Source organism: Neofelis nebulosa, chromosome 18 (genome assembly GCF_028018385.1).
Source record: "Neofelis nebulosa isolate mNeoNeb1 chromosome 18, mNeoNeb1.pri, whole genome shotgun sequence".
NCBI lineage: Eukaryota > Metazoa > Chordata > Mammalia > Carnivora > Felidae > Neofelis > Neofelis nebulosa.
In genome coordinates, this window is record NC_080799.1 from 1,765,698 (window position 1) to 1,788,581 (window position 22,884).

The 22,884-nt window shown below is 56.6% G+C and overlaps 1 protein-coding gene across 1 annotated transcript; it reads left to right on the forward strand.

The window, feature by feature from the left end:
- Window positions 1–421: 421 nt before the first annotated feature.
- Window positions 422–22,763, forward strand: EIF3B (eukaryotic translation initiation factor 3 subunit B). The gene is made up of 19 exons (XM_058712032.1): window positions 422–912; window positions 4,926–5,118; window positions 7,062–7,181; window positions 7,439–7,496; window positions 7,646–7,774; window positions 8,042–8,199; window positions 10,764–10,895; window positions 10,980–11,046; window positions 11,425–11,471; window positions 12,405–12,615; window positions 13,817–13,889; window positions 14,757–14,879; window positions 16,318–16,396; window positions 17,096–17,234; window positions 18,967–19,092; window positions 20,052–20,129; window positions 20,421–20,529; window positions 20,782–20,898; window positions 21,514–22,763. The coding sequence occupies exons 1-18, from the start codon at window positions 498–500 to the stop codon at window positions 20,883–20,885; spliced, it is 2,361 nt and encodes a 786-aa protein (XP_058568015.1). The 5' UTR covers window positions 422–497; the 3' UTR covers window positions 20,886–20,898; window positions 21,514–22,763.
- Window positions 22,764–22,884: the final 121 nt, after the last annotated feature.

The window sequence follows — 22,884 nt, forward strand, 5'->3', positions numbered from 1 at the left end:
TCTGGTGGAAGGTCACAACCGAGATAGCTTGTTGAACTCATTGTGTTTTCCAGTATATACTTCTGAGTTATGTGTTCTGTTTCAGTGACTAAGCCGGTTCCTTGTGCCTCCCCGCGGCGTCACAGATAGTGTAGTCTTTCAGCGCAGAGCCCGACGGGAGGAGGAAGGGAGTGGCTGCCATGTTGGACGGGACCATCCTGTCCCACAGGCGGGGGGGCTGGGGTTCCCGGTGAGTTTGTGGTTTGAGCCCAGCAGCTGTGGTGCCGCGCCTCAAGCACATGCTTGTCATGGGAGCCCTGTCGTGGTCCCCAGCAGAAACACTTGCGGCTCCCGACCTCCTCCGGGCATCCTGCGATTATCAGGGCGGGGACACCCCCCTCCCCAAGCTCCGTGGGTCGGCCCGCGGCATGCACATGGCCCGGCGGCAGGCGCCGCGCAGTGCGGCCTGGGAGAGTCGGAAGCGCGGCGAGGCCGGGCGAGGCGGCAGCGGCGGGCCCATGCAGGACGCGGAAAACGTGGCGGCGCCCGAGGCGGCCGAGCAGCGGGCAGAGCCCGGGCAGCAGCAGCCGGCCGCCGAGCCGCCGCCACCGGGAGAGGAGTCGTCGCGGTCCGCGGGGCCCGGCGCGCAGGAGGCAGCAGGCGGCGAGGACGCGGAGACCGGGCCGCAGCCCGCAGTGCCGGCTGAGCCCGCGGCCGACGGGGAGGAGAGGGAGGCTTCGGCTCCAGGCTCGTCCCCGCCGCCTCCCGAGGAGCCCCTTGCGCCGGCCCCGGCCTCGGGCGAGGCCCCAGCGGAGCAGGCCGGGAACGCGTCGGCCGAGGCCCGGTCCGAGGGGGCGGGCGGGGAGGACGGCGGCGCGGACGAGCCTTCCTTCAGCGACCCCGAGGACTTCGTGGACGATGTGAGCGAGGAAGGTGAGGCGGCGCGGGAGGCAGTGGGTCGTCCCCGCGTTCCACTTGTAGTCCCCCGCCTAGGGAAGGGTTTCTAGGAGCGTTTGGATCTCCTTACGTGTGTTCTCTCTCCAGAATGGGGCGGGGCGGGGCTGGGGGCCAGGAGACCGGAGACCGCTTGGGAGCCGCTCGGTTGCATTAAAACCTGGATTTTGGAGGGTGGTGATGATGGACAGTGGGCAAGCTGGAGCCGTGGCCGTGTATGGCATCTGGGGCCCAGCAAAGCAGGGCAGTGCACGTGCCGCAGTCTCTTGGGTGACACTTCCCTCTCTGCAGGTCTGGGTGCCCTGAGTGATGAGCCACACCTGTCAAAGGCCTGAGCCAGACCTCATGGGGACGCTTTTTGGGGTTGATGCGATGCTGTCCCTTAGAACAAGTTGTGACAGAGCTGGGTTCTTCTGCCCCTGCTCCACAGATGCTTCTGCTTTCAGAGAGTCTTAATAGGACTGGAAGGAGTTCCTTAATAGGAATCTGACTCTGCCAGATTCCTGTCTGGTTCTCTCTTTTCTGAGTCTGTAGGCAGACGCTTGTCCTGTTGGTGCATAGTATTTTTAGGGTGTAGTGTCATTCATTGTAGCTTTACTTTTCTTCTTATCTTGACTCAATTTGCAGGTATTTCTGCTTCCTGCCTGAGAGCTTGTCTTCTAAAGTGACGTCTGTAGCGCCTAATCTTATTTGCTTATGTTTTGTTTTTAGCCCTTTGAACTGTCCGAGCTCAGAGCACATCAGTGGATTCCTGTCCGTTATAGTAGAATGGGAAAGAACAGCGAGGAGGTAGCTAAGGACACGCCAAGAAAATAAGATGTTGTCGTGTTAATTTGTTTTGTTTTGTTTCTGAGATCTCGCGTCCCATCACACGGAGATTGAGTCAGAATCAAAGAATCTCCAGTAAAACGAAGACGACGACGACTTAGGGAACCAACGGCACCGTTTACTTTAAACTTCAACCTAACGTTAAGGAGTTACCTGCTGTTGTCGTTATTCTCATACTTTATTTCTTAACGGACATTTTAATGTTTATTTACTTTTGGGAGAGAGACAGAGTGTGAATGGGGGAGGGGCAGAGAGAGAAGGAGACACAGAATTTGAAGCAGGCTCCAGGCTCCGAGCTGTGAGCTGTCAGCACAGAGCCCAGCGCAGGGCTTGAAGCCATGAAATGCGAGATCATGACTTGAGCACAACATCAGACCCTTAACCGACTGAGCCACACAGGCACCCCCTCTTAAGGGATCTTTTAGCCTGAACAGGAGGAAAGGCCACAGCAGTGAACACTTGGGCTGCTGACCCAGCGAAAGTCCCTTACCTGTGAGGAAACGTGCTCCTTGGCGTGGGAGAGGTTGCTGACAATTTACGAGGAGGCAGTGTTGCCGGGACCCTGCCAGGCTCTCCTGCCCTGACTAGCATTTGTTTCCATGGCACCAAGTTGTATTTTGTAGTTTAAGTTTTGGTTCGAAAGCTCATTTCGAGCCTCTGAGTGTTTACCTTGCAGTTGATTTTTTAAAAAGCGTTGAGCGCGTCGATTTCACGCAGGATTTCTGCCGCGTGGACCATTTCCAGAGTTGGGTTGTGTGGCAGGACTAATGTGAGCACGAGCCAGCCAGGCCAGGTGAATGCCCGGAGGGCCTTTGGGGGCCCTTGTGATCCTGAGACTGTCCCCAGAGTGGCCTGTGAGGCCCCTGGTCCTGGGGAACTAAAACTGAGCACACCAGCAGCTTATTTTTTGAGCCATCTGGTTGTGGTCAGTAGTCCAAGGACGTTTTGTGCTTAGTGAGAAGAGCTGCCCCGTGGGGTCATTGAGGTGCAGAAGGTGAAAATGGACAGGGTCTCCTGGAAGAGCCCTCTGGGAGGTGCCGGAAGCTCCAGCTGGGCCATCCTGACTCCTGACTGAGGAGCGGCTTTGCCAGCGCGGCATCCTTTCAGAGACACGCAGCTGCTGGCTGCTGCTGCTGTTGCTGCTTGGCCAGACGAGTATGTGACAGTTTTGACTCCACGTGTTTTCTTTTGGGCCCACTAAATAGCATTTATCTTTATGTTTGGTATTTAGTTTTGAGATTTACGTGTCTCTGTTTCTCCTGGAGCCGGATCGGGACTCCACACAGCAAGAGTCACTGGACGTGGGCATGGGCACTGGTGATGGTGAAGGAGAGGTGTCCCTTCAGCGTGTAGTTGCCGTGTTTACTCCTTACCGTGTATGGGCACATTCCTGTAAGCTAGACGCGTCAAGATTGTGGGAAGGAGTCCACAGTTTGTATAAAAGCTCAGCTTTTTATTATAAACCTTGTAAATTCAGATCAGGCTAAACAGGCCATATTTAATTGCATGGTAAGAGCTTTAACAGTGACCCAAGGAGCTGACTCTGGCCTCTCCAGGGAAGGTGTCTCCCGCTGCTGTGACTGACTTGCCTTTCTCCGTCTGTTTTCTCTTGGTCTCAACTTTTGCCTCTTTGGAAATAAGAGGCAATTCTTTTTTTAGAGTCAATGCTTTTTATATCATCCGTGTAAGTGTTGAAATTAGAGATTGTTTATAACAGGGGCTTGCTTTGAAACTAAAGGACTTTTTTCCTTTTTGAAAAAGTTAAATTTTTTTTTTTTATTATCGAAAATTTCCAGTACGAGAGTTCAGAAAAATTTTTCTTAAATTTTGAGAATGAAATGCAGCAAAGGATATTTTTGGACACGTATCTTTTTCAGCATGTTGAAATTGTTAAGAGTAGAACTCAAAACAGAGTAATAATTAGGTTCCAGGACCCAGGGAGACACATGGGAAAGCCACGGCTCCTCCTCGGGTGTGTAAAATTGCCTCCTGTCTCCTGCTCTCCTTCCGGCTGGGTTTGCCGCTCTAGCTCTGATGGCAGCTGTGATCTGGTTTAGCTCCCAGTGCAGCCAGTGCCTGTAACTGTAACTTTGTAGAACAGCTAACTAATCGGGTTTAGGATTCGTGCAGAATTTGTGTTGCGAAGATGTCATCTGATGCTGCGTTTGACCTCTGCATGCTCCCCTCCAGCAGCCGGTCAGGCCTTTTATTGCCACAGGAGCTTCATGGTCAAGAGGCGTCAAGGCCAGATGCAGGCCTCGGGTAGGACAGCCGCGGTCAGCACCCAGCTAGCATTGTCTCCTGCCCGGCTTGCTCGCCCATGGCTCCCACACCTGTCTGTCTGTTCCTCAAACGCGTCTTTCTCCTGGCCCTCCTACACCTGTCCTCTTTCTCGTGATCTAGCCGACCATCTTAGGGAAATGAAGCAAATCTAACATGTTTGAGTGCTTACGGTTTGGGTTTTATGATCTTAATTTTAAAGGCTGGTGATATGAACTTGAAACATTTTCAGTTTCCGAGTGTAGTTAAGAAAATAACGGTTAACACACACAGCTTATGGCGTGCTACGCACAGTCCTAAGCATTTACGGATCTGAACGTCTGGTGTCTCCCAAGCGCCCTGTGGGGTATTTCATGCCGTCGGGGACACTCAGTCGTAAGGGGCATTGCTGTTTGCTCTCACGAGCCTGTGGGTTTTCTAGCGTCCTAGCGTACACGGCTGTTTTACATAGAGTACCGGGTGCCCGTTGTTCGTTTTGTGTTACACTGGACGTGGGGAAAGTGCCTGCTAGTGGGTTTGCGTTGGGGCTGGGTCAGGGAAGGCTACTGCGGGTGTTTCCTACCCCACTTTCCTAGAGAGAGGCCATCTTTGGTTAGCATTCTGCATTCTTCAAGTCTTTAAAACGTTGATTTAAGTAAAATCTTCCTTTATTTCCAGAAATGAATGGACATATCAGACAGGGGGAACTTGAAGAGTTAAAATCTTCCTAATGTTTTCAAGTTTAAATTTTGAGTTAACCCAGGGCCAGGATTTCTTTCATTCACAGTGGAACCATTTAGAGGATTCATTTTTTTATAGGGAAGTCATTCAGTGTGGTAAACTAGCATATTAATGTTCTGCCTTCATCAGAAAAAAGTCATTGGTCCAATCTTCCACCCATACAGAACTGCTGGGGGACATTCTCAAGGACCGGCCGCAGGAGGCAGATGGGATTGACTCGGTCATCGTGGTTGACAATGTTCCTCAGGTGGGGCCCGACCGGCTGGAGAAGCTCAAAAACGTCATCCATAAAATCTTTTCCAAGTTTGGGAAAATCACAAACGATTTTTATCCAGAGGAGGATGGAAAGACAAAAGGGTGAGTGATGTTCCCCGCGGTCTTGGTCCCTGATGCCCTGTGGCTGTCGTTGGGCGGTATGGGAGTCGTTGTGGACACACAGGTGCACGCCTCACCTGGTGGTTCTGCCCCAGCCACCCTCGGCTGGGGTCTCTACACAGGGAGAAGGAGATCCACGTGGTTCTTGAGTTTGGATATTGTGGGTTGCTTGCTAAATTCTTAAGAAATCAGAGCTTCGCGGGGCACCTGGGTGGCTCAGTCGGTTAAGCATCTGACTCTTAATCTCCGCTCGGGTCATGATCTTACGGTTTCATGAGTTTGAGCCCCACAGTGCAGAGCCTGCTTGGGATTCTCTCTCCTCTTTGTCTCCCCCTCCCTCCCCCTCCTTCCCCCTTCCTCCCCCTCCCTCTCAAAATAAATAAACATTAGGGGTGCCTGGGTCTCTCAGTGCATTAAACGGCCAACTTCATTTCAGGTCATGATCTCACCATTCCTGAGTTCGAGCCCCACATCAGGCTCAGTGCTGACAGCTCAGAGCCTGGATCCTGCTTCCAATTCTGTGTGTCTCTCTGCCGCTCCCCTGCTCATGCTCTGTCTCTTTCTGCAAAGTTAAAACATTTTGAAAAATTTATAAAAAAATTTTTTTACGAATCAGGGATTTAAGTCTTCTGCCATCAGAACAATAATTGACGTGATCCATCCTGGATGAAGGGCCCAACAGATAGGAGGCTGGCAGGATTTCAGGAAAATTTTACATGCGGTATTCTGTTGATTCTAAGATGAGCTTTTTTTTTTTTTCTTTCACATGGTAACGTCTCTGAAATGGGGTTATTTCTAACAGTCTAGGTGAAAGCCTTGTGGCATTGCTTAATTAGCAACTTTTTTCCCCAGCTGTTGCTTAAAATAGTGCATCTTTTAAAAACGGTAGCATATGGTGTGTGTCCTGGAGTTTGCTTTTCAAACTCAATACGAGGTTTTCTGACCTTTCATGTCAGACCTTCTCTGTTAAAATTTCACATGATACTGGTCTTGGAGAGTGTAGGCAAATTGTCTTTTACAGACAGGAACGTGAAGAGTGAAAATACTGTGTTTTTTAATTCCGGTAGTTTTAAAGCTATCTTGGATAGCTTTATTTTTACTTTATTTTTTAATTTTTTTAAATCTTGGGTAGTTTTTTTAAAATTTTTCTTAACGTTTGTGTATTTTTGAGAGAGAGTGAGAGAGTGACAGACCACGAGCAGGGGAGGGGAAAAGAGAGAGGGAGACAAAGAATCCGAAGCAGCTCCAGGCTCCGAGCTGTCAGCACAGAGCCCAACAAGGGACTCGAACACGCGAACTGGAGATCATGACCCGAGCTGAAGTCAGATGCTCAGCCGACAGAGCCAGCCGGGCACCCCTAGCTTGGATAGTTTTAAAGAAATTGTTTTTTTTTTTAAGAAAGTGGGTAATGCTCCTTGCGCTGTTTCCTTCAGAAACTAGGTGGAATAACGACCTTTGTGACCCCTGCTTGCTTGTATTGTAGGTGTTAAAATGAAGCATTCTCTGAAAGTCTTTATCATTTTGCTTTTAATACACTGTATCAGACTAATCCTGTTCTTGGATTTTTCCCTAGCTTTACTGAGAAAGTTGACATACAGTAGTCTTGTATAGTCTCAAAGTGGGTCACGTCATAAGTTCTGACACATGTACATTTGTGAAACCCTTTCCACGGTCAAGCTAGTGAACGTTTTGATTAATCGTTTTCTGATTTGTGATTGTGGCGTTGAAGACTTTGGATCTCCCATTAGGGTTTCATTTGCGTGTAAGGAACCACCGCCGGCAGCTTGACCCTCAGGGATGTGGTGGTAGACGGGGCATTGGCCTCGACGGCATTTACTGGTCGGGTGGACGGGTGTTGGTAAGTGGCACACGGCCCGCCCGGTCTTACAGGCTGAACTCCTGCAAGATGTTCTGTCCTGATTCAGGTATACGTTCCTGGAATACGCCTCCCCTGCGCATGCCTTGGACGCCGTGAAAAATGCGGACGGCTACAAGCTGGACAAGCAGCACACGTTCAGGGTCAATCTCTTCACTGACTTTGACAAGTAAGTCCTGGCTCCACAGGCGTGACTGGCTCAGCGGGTCTGGGGTGGTGCCGTCAGCCATTTGGGGAGCTCCGTTCTCCGGGCACGTCCCGACCCCTGATGTTCCTGGCCAGTAGCACCCCTCACCCACTATCACGCGGTGGGGGGCAGGGGCACACACCGCCTGCTACTGAGAGCCACCCACGGAGCCGTCACCCTGTCCCCTCCCTCCTCGTAGTTGTGCCGCGTATTCCTAAAGAGCAGCTTCTCTGTTGCAGGTATATGACGATCAGCGACGAATGGGATATTCCAGAGAAACAGCCCTTCAAAGACTTGGTACTTGGGTTCCCTCCGCCCGCGATGGGGAAGAGCAGGGGCGGCTTCCCGGCCGAGTCGGTCCCACCTCCGGGAGCACTAGTTGGGGGCCGGCTCCGATCACGGTCGATGAGACGTCTTCTGTCCCTTGCCTTGGGTTCCTTCTCTAGGGAAACTTGCGTTATTGGCTCGAGGAGGCAGAGTGCAGAGACCAGTACAGTGTCATCTTTGAGAGTGGGGACCGTACTTCTATCTTCTGGAACGACGTGAAGGACCCCGTCTCTATCGAGGAGAGAGCGGTAAATAAGCGTTACCACCCCGCGGGGCCTCCCTCTGTGTTTCCTTAGCGGGGAGCTGGGGGCCAGAGCGGGTGGACGTCCTCTTCTCCCAGATCACCCCTCGCCACGACATCCTCCGCTCTTCTGGTTTTGGAATAAGCCCCGAGACGTGAGCGGGCGTCTCGTGTTTTTCAGTGAAGAGTCCGAGGAGTAAATCCTCATGGGAGCGGGAGGCTCTGTGCCGGCTCTCCGCGCTGGTGTTAACACGGGCCCTGACTTTTCCCACAGAGATGGACAGAGACCTACGTGCGCTGGTCCCCAAAGGGCACCTACCTGGCCACGTTCCACCAGCGAGGCATAGCTCTCTGGGGGGGAGAGAAGTTCAAACAGATCCAGAGATTCAGCCACCAGGGGGTTCAGCTCATTGACTTCTCGCCTTGTGAGAGGTAAGCGATGTGCCCTCGCTTTGTGCTGGCCGCTGCACGTTACTGTAAAACGTACTTTGCGGCAATTCCGGACTTGGCGGAAGTGTTGCAGCAGGGAACTTCCTGGGAGGCGTTTGCTGGTGTCCGCTGTGTCATTTGTGCACGCGGACACACCTGACTTTCTCCAGAGCCACTGGGAGTGAGTTGATGTGTCCCTTTCTAGGGGTAGGGAATTCTCCTAGCTGAGTGTCCCCAGTGGCGCTGCAACCTTCTGGAAATGTAGTGTTGATCTGCTACTTTCAGTGAAGTCCTGCTGTGTTCCGATTTCTTCCAGTAATGTTCTTTGTAAAACTTGAGTCCCTTCGGTTTAGGATCTAGTCCAAGGCTGGGTACCGTGCCTGGAATTTTCCTATGAACGGCGTTTCCTCATGTGGGAGATGGCAGAGGGCTGCGGGACCAGGTGGGGCGCCGGCAGCTTCACGGGCTCCGCTCCCGCAGCCTGGCCTTCCTGTCCGCCCAGGGCTTTGCTGCCCAGAATGCCCCCCGCTCTCCTGCCTTGTGCCCCTGCTCGGGGCTGTCCCCGGGCCTTACCTGTGGTGTCCCCTCTTCTTACCGCATGGTCTGAATGCATTGTGGATTCACAACGGCTCCTGGTGTCCCAGGGCTCCCGAGACGTGGCTCTGTGTTACCTGGTTTGCTTTTTGAGTTTTTTTGGTAGAAGATTTCTCTCACGCCTGGAAAACTAACGTGAATACTTCGGTAGCATCCGTGTGCTAATTCTCTAGCTTTAACGATTTATGACTTTGCTGTATCTGTTTCAAATTTATTTTCGCTATTGGGGCACCTGGGTGGCTCAGTCGTTTGAGCGTCCGACTCTGGATTTCAGCTCAGGTCCCGATCTCACAGTTCCTGAGTTTAAGCCCTGCATCGGGCCCTGCGCTGACAGCGCGGAGCCTGCTTCAGATTCTCTCTCTCCACCTCTCTCTGCCTCTTTCCCACTGACTCGTGCGTGTGCGCTCTCTCTTTCTCTCTTCCTCCTTCTCAAAATAAAATGTTTGAAAAACAAAAAAGAGATCTTGAGCGTTTTGAAGAAATGCTGGTGTTTTCACGAAGTGCGTCAGTCCAGATACAGGTGTCCTCCCCTGGTGATCGTGGCTCTTCTCTCCCACCTGCAGCGCCGACGTTTCCCTAACTGCTGCTGCTGCCCTGTGTACTGCGGTTTCCCCCTTGGTCTCCCCCATCGCTGTCGTTGGCAGCTTGTTGTTCAAACCAGGGGCGGGGCCTGTGTGTTCAGCCCTCCCGTCGCCCCAGCCCATTACCCTGCCCGCACGCCCTCCCTGTGCTGTCCCTTGATGGTGGCCCCTGAGGAAGATGGGGCCGGGTGGATGTGTCTCATGACTGGCTTGAGCTGTCCCGTCACCGGTCCCCTCCACCGTGGTGTTTCCTGTAAACGGAAGTTTCTACGCGATGTTTCTTACATCTGGTAAGATAGGTTTACGGAGCGTGTTCTTGGAAGACTCAAGATTCACAACCGCTTTGCATCTGTTTGGTACATAACACTTGACGTCTTGTTGTGGCGGGGGTGCACGCGGGGACCCCTGGTCGCGTGCCGCATGGTGTGTATGCGGAGGAGCCGCCCAGGTCCGCCCGGCGGTGGGTTCCACCTGCCTTCTAGACTTCCCGTATCCGCTTGTGGTTTATGTGTGTAGCCACACCTGTCTGTCTGCTCGGGGACCGGACCTGGACCGTCCCTTACTCATCGCTGTATCTCTGGTGCTCCGCAAAGCGCGTGACACGTGAGATGCTCACGGGAGTCGGCGAGTGCACGCTTCGGCCCTCCGGGGTGTTTTTTAGTTCAGTGCTCAGCTTCCGTAGTTCAGCGTGACGGTCACGCCGCCTTGTAGGTGTGTGGAGTGGGTCTGTAGAGGGAACCTCCTGGCTCGTAGGGAGTGACTGCAGCCTGGCGTCAGCGTCTTGAGCGCCAGGAGGCTCTCCTGGGCGGCGCCTGTTTCTGTCATTCCTCGTCCAGTGTTTCTGCCTTTCCTGGTCCTGTGAGGGAGCAGTCTGTTTAGATACTTACACTGTGTGTAAGCAGGGTGAGGCGGTGCCCTGGGTGTAGACGAGCCCGCTGTTGGGGGAGTGAGAAGCCCCGGGCGCAGAAGTGGTGTTAGAAGTGTGCTTGCTTTTGAAACACGTGGCTGGCTGTTGAGGTCCCCTCCTCGTCCCCGGCAGACCTCGACAAGGAGCACGGGGAACGGCACCCCGCCCCTCCCGGAGCACACACACGGGCTTCGGTCTGGGATCTGCTGCGTGTTTTCTTGTCCTGATCCTGTGGGGAAACACGTGCCCTGGTCCAGGAGGGACTGTGTGCCTTGTGCCCCGGAGGGGGTCGGCTCCGGGGTTTGGAACGAGTGCTGGCGGCAGGAGCCCCGACTGCATCGTCTGGAAGTCTCACCGTGCCTCTAGCTACCTGGAGCGGAGGCCCGTTGGGTGCAGATGCTCACCTCATCCGCCCACAGCCTGGCGCTCCAGGGCGAATGGTGGGACGGTGGCAGGGGTTCTAAACCAGGTCTGCTCTGTTACAGGTACCTGGTGACTTTCAGCCCCCTGATGGACACTCAGGACGATCCTCAAGCCATCATCATCTGGGACATCCTGACTGGGCAGAAGAAGAGGGGCTTCCACTGTGAAAGCTCAGCCCATTGGCCTATTTTTAAGTGAGTAAATGAGGGGTAGTGAGCGGCCACCTCGTCGTGGCCATTTCTCCTAACAGAGCCCGGTACTTCTGTCCTTCTTTTTAGGTGGAGCCACGATGGTAAATTCTTTGCCAGAATGACACTCGACACGCTTAGCATCTATGAAACTCCCGTAAGTAGCATAGTTTCCTCAGTGGTGGCCTGCTCCGTCAGGAGCTGCTGGGGGCGCCTGCTTCCCGGTGTCACGGGTTGGGGGAACGGAGAGAGCAGCTGTCCTTATGCAGAATCAGGGGGAGCTGGGGGCGCCTTTCCATCCTGCCCCTGGGAGTCTCCCTGCTGGTGCTGCTGCCAGGAGTCTGGGACGGGAGTAAACAGAAGGGGCCTCGGAGATGGGTGCCTCACTGCTGTCGGTGGATCGGTTTGTTACGTGCCCCCCGCCGGGTTTATGCCAGGCTCATTCCAGAACCTCGTTTGCTTTCTCTGAAAATTTGCGTGTGTCACAGAGACCACAGTGTGATTTGACTCCGTTGTGACCCTCATTTTTCCACAGTCTATGGGTCTTTTGGACAAGAAGAGTTTGAAGATCTCTGGTATAAAGTAAGTGACCGTGCTCACCAGGTGGGGCTTAGCCAGCTCCCCGCTTTGGCCCCGCGCGCTCACGCAGCGGGAGGAGGCGGCGTGGACTTGGTCTGGAGACGAGGGGGCACGGCAGGCTCTTGGCTATCACCCACGGGCCTGCTTGTTGGTGCGGGCCTCGCGGCCACTCCCCCTCCTTATGCCCGGCGACCCTTGGGTGGGGGGGGGGCCCGCAGGCTTGACTCCAGCCAAGCGTCCTGTCCCTGCCTTGGAGCTGGAGGGGGCTGGAAAGGGCTTCCGTGCGCTCTGTGGTCCGTGCAGCGGTTCGATGGCCTTCGGCGAGCTGCCCAGGAGGCACACGTGTGTGTGTGCGTGTGTGCGCGCGTGTGCATGTGTGCGTGCGTGTGTGTGCTCTGGGGGCGGCCCGTGTGCGGAGGAGCACCTATGGTGTGGGGACCTGAACGCTCTTGGGCACAGCTGTGGCTCATGATAAAAACTAAACCGGGAATCGATTCTACGCAAACGAACAGTAATGGGTCTGAGCTGGCGGATCGTGTGGGCGCCTGGCCTGGAGGTGCCTGCGCGGTGGGGGGCATCGTGCTCTCGCTTTGGGGTCGTCCCGCGCCCTCTGTGGGGGTTTCCCGTCAGCCCCGTAGTGAGTCTCGGGCGTCACTCGGGGTCCGGAGGCCGCAGCTCCCCCCTCGCCCTGCAGCCGCGGGCTGTGGTAGCTGAGGGCTGGGTCGGGGCTCAGGGGCATCCGCCGCGTGGCGGCCGGGAGCCTCACCAGCGTCTCTCCCGCTGGCACAGCGAGTGCAGTGACGCTCCGGGTGGCAGGGGACCAGCTCTCGGGGAGGGCGGGCTGTCGCCCTGGAGGGTGAGCCTGTGTCCGCCGTGCTTCCTTCCTGTCGGCGGCCTGCCGGTCCTTGGGCGACACCGGCTTTCTTTGTTCTGCAGAGACTTCTCTTGGTCTCCCGGTGGGAACATCATAGCTTTTTGGGTGCCCGAAGACAAAGACATCCCGGCCAGGGTGACCTTGATGCAGCTTCCTACCAGACAGGAGATCAGGGTCAGGAATCTCTTCAATGTGGTGGATTGCAAGCTACATTGGCAAAAAAACGGAGATTACTTGTGCGTTAAAGTGGACAGGACCCCGAAAGGTACCCAGGTGAGTGGACGCCCGGAGCAGAGGCCGTGCCTTGCAGCTCCAAGCCGGCCCTCCCCCCGCCCCGCTGAAGCTGCTGACGCGGTCTCTGTCCGAGCTCGTGGGTCACTCTCAGACCCGCCAGTTATAGGCAGTGGTTAGCGGGCGTGTGCTCGCTAGAGCTCTTGTTGCCTTGCCACTGAGGTGCAGGAGACCTGTGGGCACAGTTTACAGGTCACGGGGATGCAGTGTTGTCTCCGGGCACCGACCTGCCTTCTCAGGAGACGGGAAGCCAGTGTGTCCTCTCCGTTTCTTTCTCAAGCACAAAGAGGAGCGTGCGTCATTTATGAGTTCTTCGTCCTGACAGGAGCGTTTCTGCTCCTCTTTACGAGACAGCCTGGAGACTGAGTCCCTGCACTGTAGCGCTCGCCCTCGAAACGCACAGTTAGTGGCTTTTTGGCACATTCACTGACTCATGTGGCCGTCGCCACGGTCTGAACTCGAGAGCATTTCTATTACCCACAAAGGCAAGGAACTCCGCACCCATCGGCACCACTGCCCTCTCTGGCGCACTCCTGTACCCGCCGCTCTGCCTTTTCTCTCCGTCTGGATCCGCCAGCCCGGGACGCTTGCTGGGAAAGAAGTCCTACAGCATGTGGCCTTCGTGGCTGGCGGCCCTCACTGAGCACGTCCAGGCTTATCTGGGCCGTGGCAGGTGTCGGTGCCTCCCCCCTGCTCAGGGCCAAGGGACGCGGCTGCCCTTCCTCATGTGCATTCATCTGTGGTGGGCACTTGCTGTTTCTGTCTTGGCTGTTGGGAATCAGCACCCGGGTCTCTGCGCGGGAGTGCCTCGGGGGGACGCTGCAGGGCATTGCGCTGTTTCCAGATAGTTCATTCCTGCCCCGTTGGTGGGTATCAGCACTGTGGGAGTTCTGCAGACAGGCTACTGCCCCTGCAGAGCCCTTCCCATGCAGGGGCGTGACCCTGGGGCAGCTCTCCAAAGCAGAACGTGGGCCAGAGAGGAAGTCCGCTGTCCCCCACAGGGACCGCGCCCGTGCACTTCCATCGGTGCTGTCGTGACGGCTGCACTTTCAGTCACGTGCCGTGTCTGTGTGTGTCCCAGCTGTGTACATTTCGTTGGTCGCCAGGTTGACTTGTTCTTGACTTAAGCGTTTCTCAAGTTTTCAGTTTCTGTGAGTTCATCCCCTTTTTTTCTCCCGAACAGGGCGTTGTCACGAATTTTGAAATTTTCCGAATGAGGGAAAAACAGGTGCCTGTCGACGTGGTGGAAATGAAAGGCAAGTTCCATTGTTCCTTCGTGAGCGAGTGGCCCTTGCGTGCAGCCCCCGCTCGGCCTTGGCCCTCGCGCGCGGCCCCCGCTCGGCCTTGGCGCTCCCCAGGCTCCCTACCTGAGCAGGGTACTCGCAACCCTGATTGGTACGTGCTGTCCGCCTGCGAGCCCGCCCGTTTAGGGTTCCTTTGGCCCTTTCTGGCCTCGGTGCCACTTCTGGCTGCCATGAGAGTATGTCCCGGTCGCTCTGCACATCCACCCCGGCTGGTTTCCCACTGAGAGGCTGTGCCGGGAATGGGTTTTCATGACACTCTGAGCGCCCAGCAGCAGGAGGGTCATCCGCTGGCAGCTGCAAGTTGTTGGCTGACTAGGGCTCTTTTCTGGGCCCGTGAAAGCCGTTCAGATCCCCCGTCTCTGCCTCTAGATGGGAAATGTAGCCTGTGTCGTTGGTTGTGTGTCGTGTTCTACTTTTGTTCTCTGTTTTGCTACGGAGAGGAGGAGAAGGGGGCGGGGAGCACAGAATGAGAGCGTGGGTACAGGCTCACCACCCTGCCTTGTTAGCCCTTGGGGGGCCGTGGAGTCCCCCCTCCCCCCGTGAGCGCTCCAGCAAGCGGGAGTCCACGGGTTGTGCTGGGCGTCGGGCCCAGGCCCCGCCGTGGTGGGCATCTAGGAAGGTGGCGGTCCCACGTGGCCAGAGTCTCCCACGAGTCGCTCGCACGCTCGTCCTTAGGCCTGCCGGGTGGTCCTTTCAGCGAGTTTAAGGATTTGGGGTGTTTCTCTCGTTGAACAGCGAAGACTGTGCAGGAATGTTGCCTGGTCAGGAACGTTGCTTTATTACATGACCTGAGGGGCTTATCCTTTCTCCCGACTGTAGAAACCATCATAGCTTTTGCCTGGGAACCCAACGGGAGCAAGTTCGCAGTGCTGCACGGGGAGGCTCCTCGGATATCCGTTTCCTTCTACCACGTGAAGAACAACGGGAAGATTGAACTTATCAGTAGGTAGCCTCGCCCTTGGCAGACGGGCAGACAGACGGATATGCACTGGGGACAGAGCCCCATCCTCGCTCCACATGCGTGTTCGGCTGGCTGGGAACTGCTGCTAAGGCCGCCCCACAGCCCAGAGGGTCCTGCGGCTCAGGCCTCGCATGCTTCCAGCCCACAAAGACCTGGCCTCTGGGAGGGAGCCCCTGCCCTCTCTCCCAGCCCTGGCCCTTCACGAGAGGGCTTCTGAGCGGAGGTGGTCTCCCTCTTGGAGCCACGGCTGGTGTCCCTGGGCTGGGGGCCCCGCGTCCCCACCATGCTCTGCTCTGCCTGTGTGCGAGGCAGGCAGGGCCCTGGCCTCGCTCAGCAGGGCCCCTCGTGCACAGCTTCCTCTCAGGAAAGACAGCGGGTTGGTTCGGTGTCTGATGGTTCAGGTGCGGAGCTTGTCTCGAGAGAACTCCGGTGAACCCAGCTTTCACCTCCTGAGCTCAGTGGTGTTTGTGGTAGAACCGTCTGGGGTAGGTGGGTAGCAGCCTCAAAACTGACCGCATCATTAATTCCCTGCCACAGACGGGGAAGTAGGAGTCGTTACGGGCTCCCAGATCTGCGCTGTCTCGTTAGGAAGTAGGTTTGCAAATGGCCAGCGTCCCAAGTGCCTTCCATCCCTGAACGCCCTGTTACCCACCTTGGAAGGTCGCATGTCCGTGCTGGGACAATTGTGTGTGTTCTGTTAACACGCGTGGTTGTTAAAGGACAGCTTACAGTTTCTGTTCCTCCTTTGTTTGGTCTGAGAATCCTGTCCTTTGGATGGTGTCGCCCTCCTCACGTCTCCCTGTCCCCGCTGGGCCCCCCGTCCTTGGATCCCCTGCAGGCCGGGACCAGGCCCCAGGGGGTTCACTTTGCGTCCTCCAGGGAAGAGACCCTAGCGTGCAGCCTGAGCCTTAACGGTCTGCTCTCCAGGGGCTCTGCCGGCCCCTCGTGGGATGTGAGCCTCAGGGTGTTGGGCAAAGTAGCAGCTTTCAAATGACTTGTGACTACAGACTTCAGAAGGTGTTCGAGTCCCTGACGGGTGGGTCCTGGGCTTTCTTGGGTGATATGTGTCTCTCCACGTCTGGTGGGGGGTGTGGGTTTCTTGCCCTCGTGTGGAGACCCCGTGACCCCATGACAGTTTTTACGGTGAGTCCTCTGTGCAGTTTTACTGGGAAGTAGGTGTCTCCGAACATGAGATGTTACTACAAATCGTATCATGGCTTCAGGGTATCTCCTTTTTCCTTTTGTGTTTGAACTGTAGGCCATAACTTAAAAACGTACCCAGACAATGGGTTTTCCAAAATGTTTTCTCCGGGAGGAACCAGGCGTGGGGAGCACATGTGGATGTCCGCCCACTGAGGCCACGTGGACCCATCGCCCGCCCCTTCACAGACTTCTAACAGCCGCTGTCTTTGCTTTCAGAAATGTTTGATAAGCAGCAGGCAAATACCATCTTCTGGAGCCCCCAGGGACAGTTTGTCGTGTTGGCTGGCCTAAGGAGGTGGGTTCCTACTGTCTGCTGCCTTCTGCGTGTCCTGAGCCACGCTTGTGGGCCTCACGGATCAAGCTCTGGGTTCGGAACCATCACAGCGGTCCCTTTAGCGTGATGGGGCGTGTGTCCTGCACGAAAGGACCATCCCGTCTTGCTCAGACTCGGGTGGACCCCAGATCGGGCAGAACTGTCCCCTGCAAGTGTGTTCCGGGTGTGCCTGGAGGACGTGTGAGTGTTGTCATTTCCTCGTGGTTAGGTGACCCGTCTTGGTGGCAGGGCAGCGAGCCTGGTGTAAACCCCATCCTCTGGCGGGAGGGCTGTGTGAGCTCGGAGCCTGCCTCCGTCCCGGGTGACCGTGGGGCGGGTGGCGTCCTCCCGCCCCCCCGTCCTTGGCCGTCCGGCAGCTGTGGGAGCGCATGAGCAGAATACGCTCCGGTTGTTCAGTGTTCTGACTTCATTGGAGGTGTCTTTGGGGCTTTGGCCTCTGTCTTCTCTGAAAGCAGTCCTGGCAGGCGTGCAAGGTGCCATGTGCACTTCCCCTATCTTTGTTCACGACACCCTTGGGCGATGGCTCCTGGATTAGTTCTCCTCAGCAGCCTGGCGGCGGTAGGGGATGCCCGGGGCTCTCCCGTGTCCTGCCCTGGAGTCTGCAAGGAGCGAGGCGCCATGACGGCCTGTGTGGCCTGACCGCGTGCTCTGCCTCCCCAGTATGAACGGCGCCTTGGCCTTCGTCGACACTTCGGATTGTACGGTCATGAACATCGCGGAGCACTACATGGCGTCCGATGTGGAGTGGGACCCTACCGGGCGCTACGTAGTCACCTCTGTGTCCTGGTGGAGCCATAAGGTACGGGGCCCCGGGTAGCCCGCGCGCAGCGTGAGACCCTCCTCCCCTCCCGGCTCTCCCCGGGGTCACCCTGGGGTGGTTCTTCAGTTGCTCTTTGGGGCCCTGTCCGGCTGCCGCTGCCCCGAAACCCTCGCCAGCAGAGCACCCGAGCGGCCGGCCTTGCCGTGCGTGAGGCGGCCGGCGTTCTGGATTTCTTCCCCAAGTCGGACGTCTTACACTTGCTGCGGCCTGAGCCCCGGCCGCCTTCCTCTGGTGTAGTAGCCGGGGAGCTTCTCCCAGTGGGAATCGGGTTGGGTGGTTTGCCCCGCAGTTCAGAGCCACGCTGTCCTGTGGCTTGGAGGTGGAGGGAGGACGTGCCGTACTGCGCACACAGTTTCCCAGCACGATTTTTCCACGCTCAAGAAGCTTGTGGTTCAGAGGAGCCCTGTCTGCCCAGCCCACCGGGCCCTCGGTGTGGCGGCCTCTGCCTGCTCCCCCGCTCCCCTGGGAGCGTGCGCGCACTGGGCTGGCTCCTCCCAGGCGGCTCATTTGCTCCTCCCTGCCTGGAGTGGGCCTCCTCCGTGGGCAGCACCCATCCCGCCCTGCACTGTCTTCACAGTGCGCTCACGGGCTCGAACCCATCTCGGGTGCTGGTCGCGAGTTCATTTCCTCTCCCGAGAATCAAGCATTGTGTGGGCAGGGGCCTGTTCCTGGCGTGTGGTCCCTGTTCCGTCCCGGTTTGCCGTCTGAGCAGGAGTTACCAGGGAGAAGGCTGCTGAGGCTAGGTTCTGGGGTCTGGGACTCCCCGAGAGGACACGAAAGCACGTGTGAGGGAGCCCGTTTCTTAGTCTCGAACGTCGGTAGCCTGAAGAACTGGAGAAATGCCGTGCTCCGTGGGTGTGAGAGCCTGTGTGTGGTGCACGTTCCGCGTGGTGTCTGCATGCCGGAGTGTCCGTGGCAGTGCTCCAGGCTCAGTGCTCCTGAGCTGCAGGGGGTGGGGGCCTCTGCCGAGCGTCTGCTCTGTTTAGTTACTGTTTTTTATCAACGGAGGTTCTGAGAGTTGAACCAGCTCCTGCGAGTCCACAGCCTAGGAGGTCGTATCCGGGCGATTCCGTTTAACAAAAGAACAACGTTCTGGGAGTCCAGACTCAGCAAACGTCACCATGCTGTCTTAAGGACAAGCTCTGTACTCGCTTCATGGTGATCGTGCCGTGTGTCTAAATTTGAGCGCCGTCTCCGTGAGGCCCACCTTGGGCCTCGTTAAAATCTTTTAGGCCGTGGGCCCCTCCGTCAGATCCCGACGTGCTCCCAAAGTGCTGGTCTGGGACCAGCTCACGCCAGCATGTAGCTTCAGGTCCCGCTTCCTTCATCCGGAAGGCGGTGCCGCGGAAAAGATGTCAGCCGAGCCGAACACTGTGTTTAGTGACTTTGTCAGCGTACGTTCTGGTATGAGTTCTCCATTGCGGATCAGTAACGGAGCCGATGCCCCGTGACGCCCTTCGTAGGTACTCCGCGCCGTGCTCTGTGACGCGGGTAGCTTTCTGTCGTGTTTGTTGACGGTGTTCCCCTGCTGCGTGAGCTCCCAAGAAGCAGAGGTGTTTGATTCACTGCTGTCTCCCAGATACCACACCGTCGGTCGTTGGCTCTTAAACAGCCGTCGGAGGAGCGCTTGACTGGGGTGGCCCTGTGAGGGGCCCCCGCGTCTTGCTGTGATGGGGTGGCGAGCAGCGCTTTGCCCTCTGTCCCCGCGCAGGTGGACAACGCTTACTGGCTGTGGACTTTCCAAGGACGTCTTCTGCAGAAGAACAACAAAGACCGTTTCTGCCAGCTGCTGTGGAGACCGCGGCCCCCCACGCTCCTGAGCCAGGACCAGATCAAGGTCTGGGGCCCCGGGCTCAAGGAAACGTGGAAGCCTCTTTCCCATCACTGCTGCTGGGGCGGTAACGAGTGGGAAATGGGAACGTGACGTTTTCGGGTGCCTTTGGAAGAGCTGCGGGAACACTGGGTAGCCAGTGGGAATAGTTGCAGCGTTGTGAATGTGGGTTTTTGGGCCGTTCCTTCCGCATCTGTACCCTCCGGGGACGTTGGTGTGAGCTGGAGGGGATGAGCAGGTGCTGGGGGCTGGTGAACCGTGCTGGCAGGATCGAGGGGGGCCCTGAGCAGTCACAGAAACGGGGCAAAGCTGGGGGAGAGCGGACCACACGAGAGGTAGGGCCTCGCCACTGTGAACCCTGCAGGCGGGTTTGCATGCTCGCGGGCGGCCGTGTGCTAGTGATCCGTGAGGATGCCGTTGCCCGTTATTCACTTGGAAGATGGTGTGTGTGATTCTTAGAGATTTTTTTTAAAAATTTTGTAATGTTTATTTTTGGAAGAGAGAAAGGAAGAGCGTGAGAGGGGGAGGGCAGAGAGAGAGGGAGACACAGAATCCGAAGCAGGTTCCAGGCTCTGAGCTGCCAGCACAGAGCCCGACGTGGGGCTCGAACTCACAAACCGTGAGATCATGACCTGAGCTGAAGTCAGACGCTTAACTGACTGAGCCACCCAGGTGCCCCTCGAATGTTTAAATCCTTTTTTTTTTTTTTTTTTTTAATTTATTTTTTTTGGGACAGAGAGAGACATAGCATGAACGGGGAAGGGTCAGAGAGAGAGGGAGACACAGAATCGGAAACGGGCTCCAGGCTCTGGGCCATCAGCCCAGCCCAGAGCCTGACGCGGGGCTCGAACTCACGGACCGCGAGATCGTGACCTGGCTGAAGTCGGACGCTTAACCGACTGCGCCACCCAGGCGCCCCAACGAATGTTTAAATCCTGACTGGCTTGTGTTTGTTTTTGTCTCAGCAAATTAAAAAGGATCTGAAGAAATACTCCAAGATCTTTGAACAGAAGGATCGTCTGAGCCAATCCAAAGCCTCAAAGGTTAGCTTGGTCCTAGGACTGTGGGAAGTGCCACAGGCGGCCACTGTCCCTCTCTGACATGGAAGGGACAGTGTCAGGCCCCGGGAGGAGGGGGGACAAGGGGGTGCTTGTCCGCTGCCCACGTGCACAGACTGGCCTTCCAGGTGTGTGTGAGGGGAAGGAGGAGGGCGCGCCCTCCGTTCTTGTCCTGGGGCAGGGGTGGGGGTTGGTTGGTGGTGGTGACTGCGGACCTCAGTCCTCGTGGTGGTGAGGGGACCGTCAGCCCCGTGACTTTCCCACTTCCGCGCACAGGAACTAGTGGAGAGAAGACGCACCATGATGGAAGATTTCCGAAAATACCGGAAAATGGCCCAGGAGCTCTACATGGAGCAGAAAAATGAACGTTTGGAGTTGCGAGGAGGTAACCGTTAGCTGGAGATGTGTTTTGTTAGGACAGGACTGTTGAAACATTTTTCTCTCTCTCGTGTGGGCTTTCCAGTTAAGCATCAGGTGTTTTTGTCAAAGAACCCAGTTTGCTACGGCCACAGGTTCGTGTGCACAGTCCTGTGTGGAGGAGGCTGGAGTGGGCGCACGTGGGCATGTGCCCACATGTCCCCACCCTCCCCGAGTGGGCTGTCTGCACGCCACATCACTCCCCCCCCCCCCCCCGCAGGCGTGGACACGGACGAGCTGGACAGCAACGTGGAAGACTGGGAGGAGGAGACCATCGAGTTCTTCGTCACCGAGGAGATCATCCCCCTGGGCAATCCGGAGTGACCTGAGCAGCGTGGTAAGACCTCTTCAGACGGGGACGAGCCACACCCAGACGCGGGCCCGTCTCTTGCGTTGTGCTGTCCCTTCGCTGAGAAAAGAGCCAGGTTCACGTTCTCAGGGTCAGTGGGCCCCTTTCATGGAACCTGCAAGGGTCAGGTGCACACCCTGGCTGTCCGAGGGGGCGCTCTTCTCTGAACACGGCGGGGCCTAGAACCCCGGATTTGGGGAGCGTGCCCCTCACGTGGGCTCTGGTCGTGGGTGAGAGGCGGAGCTGGGGAAGAGGAGGGAGGCCAGCCGCAGCGTGCCGGGAAAAGGCCTCGGTGTGCCCAGCAGAGGCAGGCCTGTGGGTCTGAGATGGGAGCCTCCGGAGCACACACGGGCTTCCTCGGCAGGCGAGCGAGGGCAGCATTGTGTGCGGGGCGGCCAGCGGGCGGGGCTCTCTCCCCCGCTCCGGGACTCCTGCTCCTGCTCATCTCTGGCATCAGGCGGGAGAGCCTCGGGTCCCTTCCGTCTTCTGAGATCGTACGCCCCGTGCCTGCCGTCGGGGCGCGCCTTCCGCAGAAGCCCTTGCTAATGTCCGTCTCGTCGTCGCGGCGTAGGGCAGAGAGTAAACACCTGATCCTTCTTGCAGCGTCCCCGGGGCTCGTGCTGGAATGAGGTCGTCCTGCAGAAAGTGCACACGATGCCTGCGTTTTACCTGTGCTTTGTCTCGCTCCACACTGTGCGCCCGGATTCTCCCCTGCCCACACGTCGCTGTGCCTTCAGCCCCCGGTCCCCACCGCGGGGGAGGCTTCAAGGCACCGCTTTCCTTTTCTCTCGTTTGGGGTTTTTTTTTTCAAGTCATGCCACCACTGTTTGTTACTGAGACTCGTGCGCGGCAGGGGCGCGCCCAGCCGTCCCCCTCCCAGAACTCGTCCTGTCCCGTGGTGGGGGGCTAGCGTGGCTGTGTCGTGGAAACGGGAGCCACGCCATTCAGGTTGTGCTAGGTTCTCAACAGGCTGAGCGTGGAAATAAAAACAAACCTGTATGAAAAAGCTGTCTTTCTCCTCTTTAACGTAGACACCGGCCTCGAACTTGGTTCCTGTGCCCCCTCCCCCTGTGGTGGTGGCCCTCCCACCTCCCGATTTGGTTGTGTTTTCTCAGCTGAGCTGCAAACTAAAGCATCGGTCTGACCGGTGCAGAAAAACCGTTCTTGCAGCATTTTTTTTGTTCTCCATACTTGTCTGACCTGGTGAGAAAGACCCTTCTAGACTTCCTTGGAGTCCTACAAGTTAAGTTGCTCGTGAGAGTTGTCACCTTAGCCGCCGTCACGTGGTCGTCTTCGACTGTTTAACTTGATTTCTCTCCTGAGAAGGGAGTGGGCAAATCCACGTAATCTCAGCCCCTGTTGATTTGCAACGTCCGCTACCCATTGGTGCCTTGTCAGACTCCACCGCCCCTCCTCTTTGTGTCTCCGGGAGCTGAGAGCCTGGGTCAAAACGCACAGAACGGGCTCGCTGCGCTTTCACGGCCGTGGTGCCCATGAACTTGACACATTGGGATTGGAGGAGAAGCTGTCGTCCGTGGGGCAGAAGCAGCTCGGGGGCTGGGGCCGCCAGCCCCACGCCCCCGGCTGCGAGGCGACACTGGGCGCTCTCCCCGGTTCCCGGTCACGCCCGTCCGCACGCGGTGTCCCGTGTTTCTTACTGGCTCTCACACCCTTTAAGCCTCAGCGTGCCGAGACCTGGCTTTTTAATTTGATGACAGTAAGAAGGAAAAGGCTCATGTTTCGATCATGTTCACAGATTTTTAACAGCTTTCAAAAAATTTACTTTCGACTGTTTCCAACTCGGTAGTTGTAATTGTTTTGTGTGATTTGTTAATAAAAGAATTTCTGAAACACCTGGTTTGTTTCTCTCTCTCGTGCTCTGGAAGTGGGTTTCCCAGGGCCAGCCCCAGGGAGAGAGTGTTCCTGATCCTTCCGGGGGGGGCGGGGCGTCCCCCTCGTTCTGGCTTCTTTGGC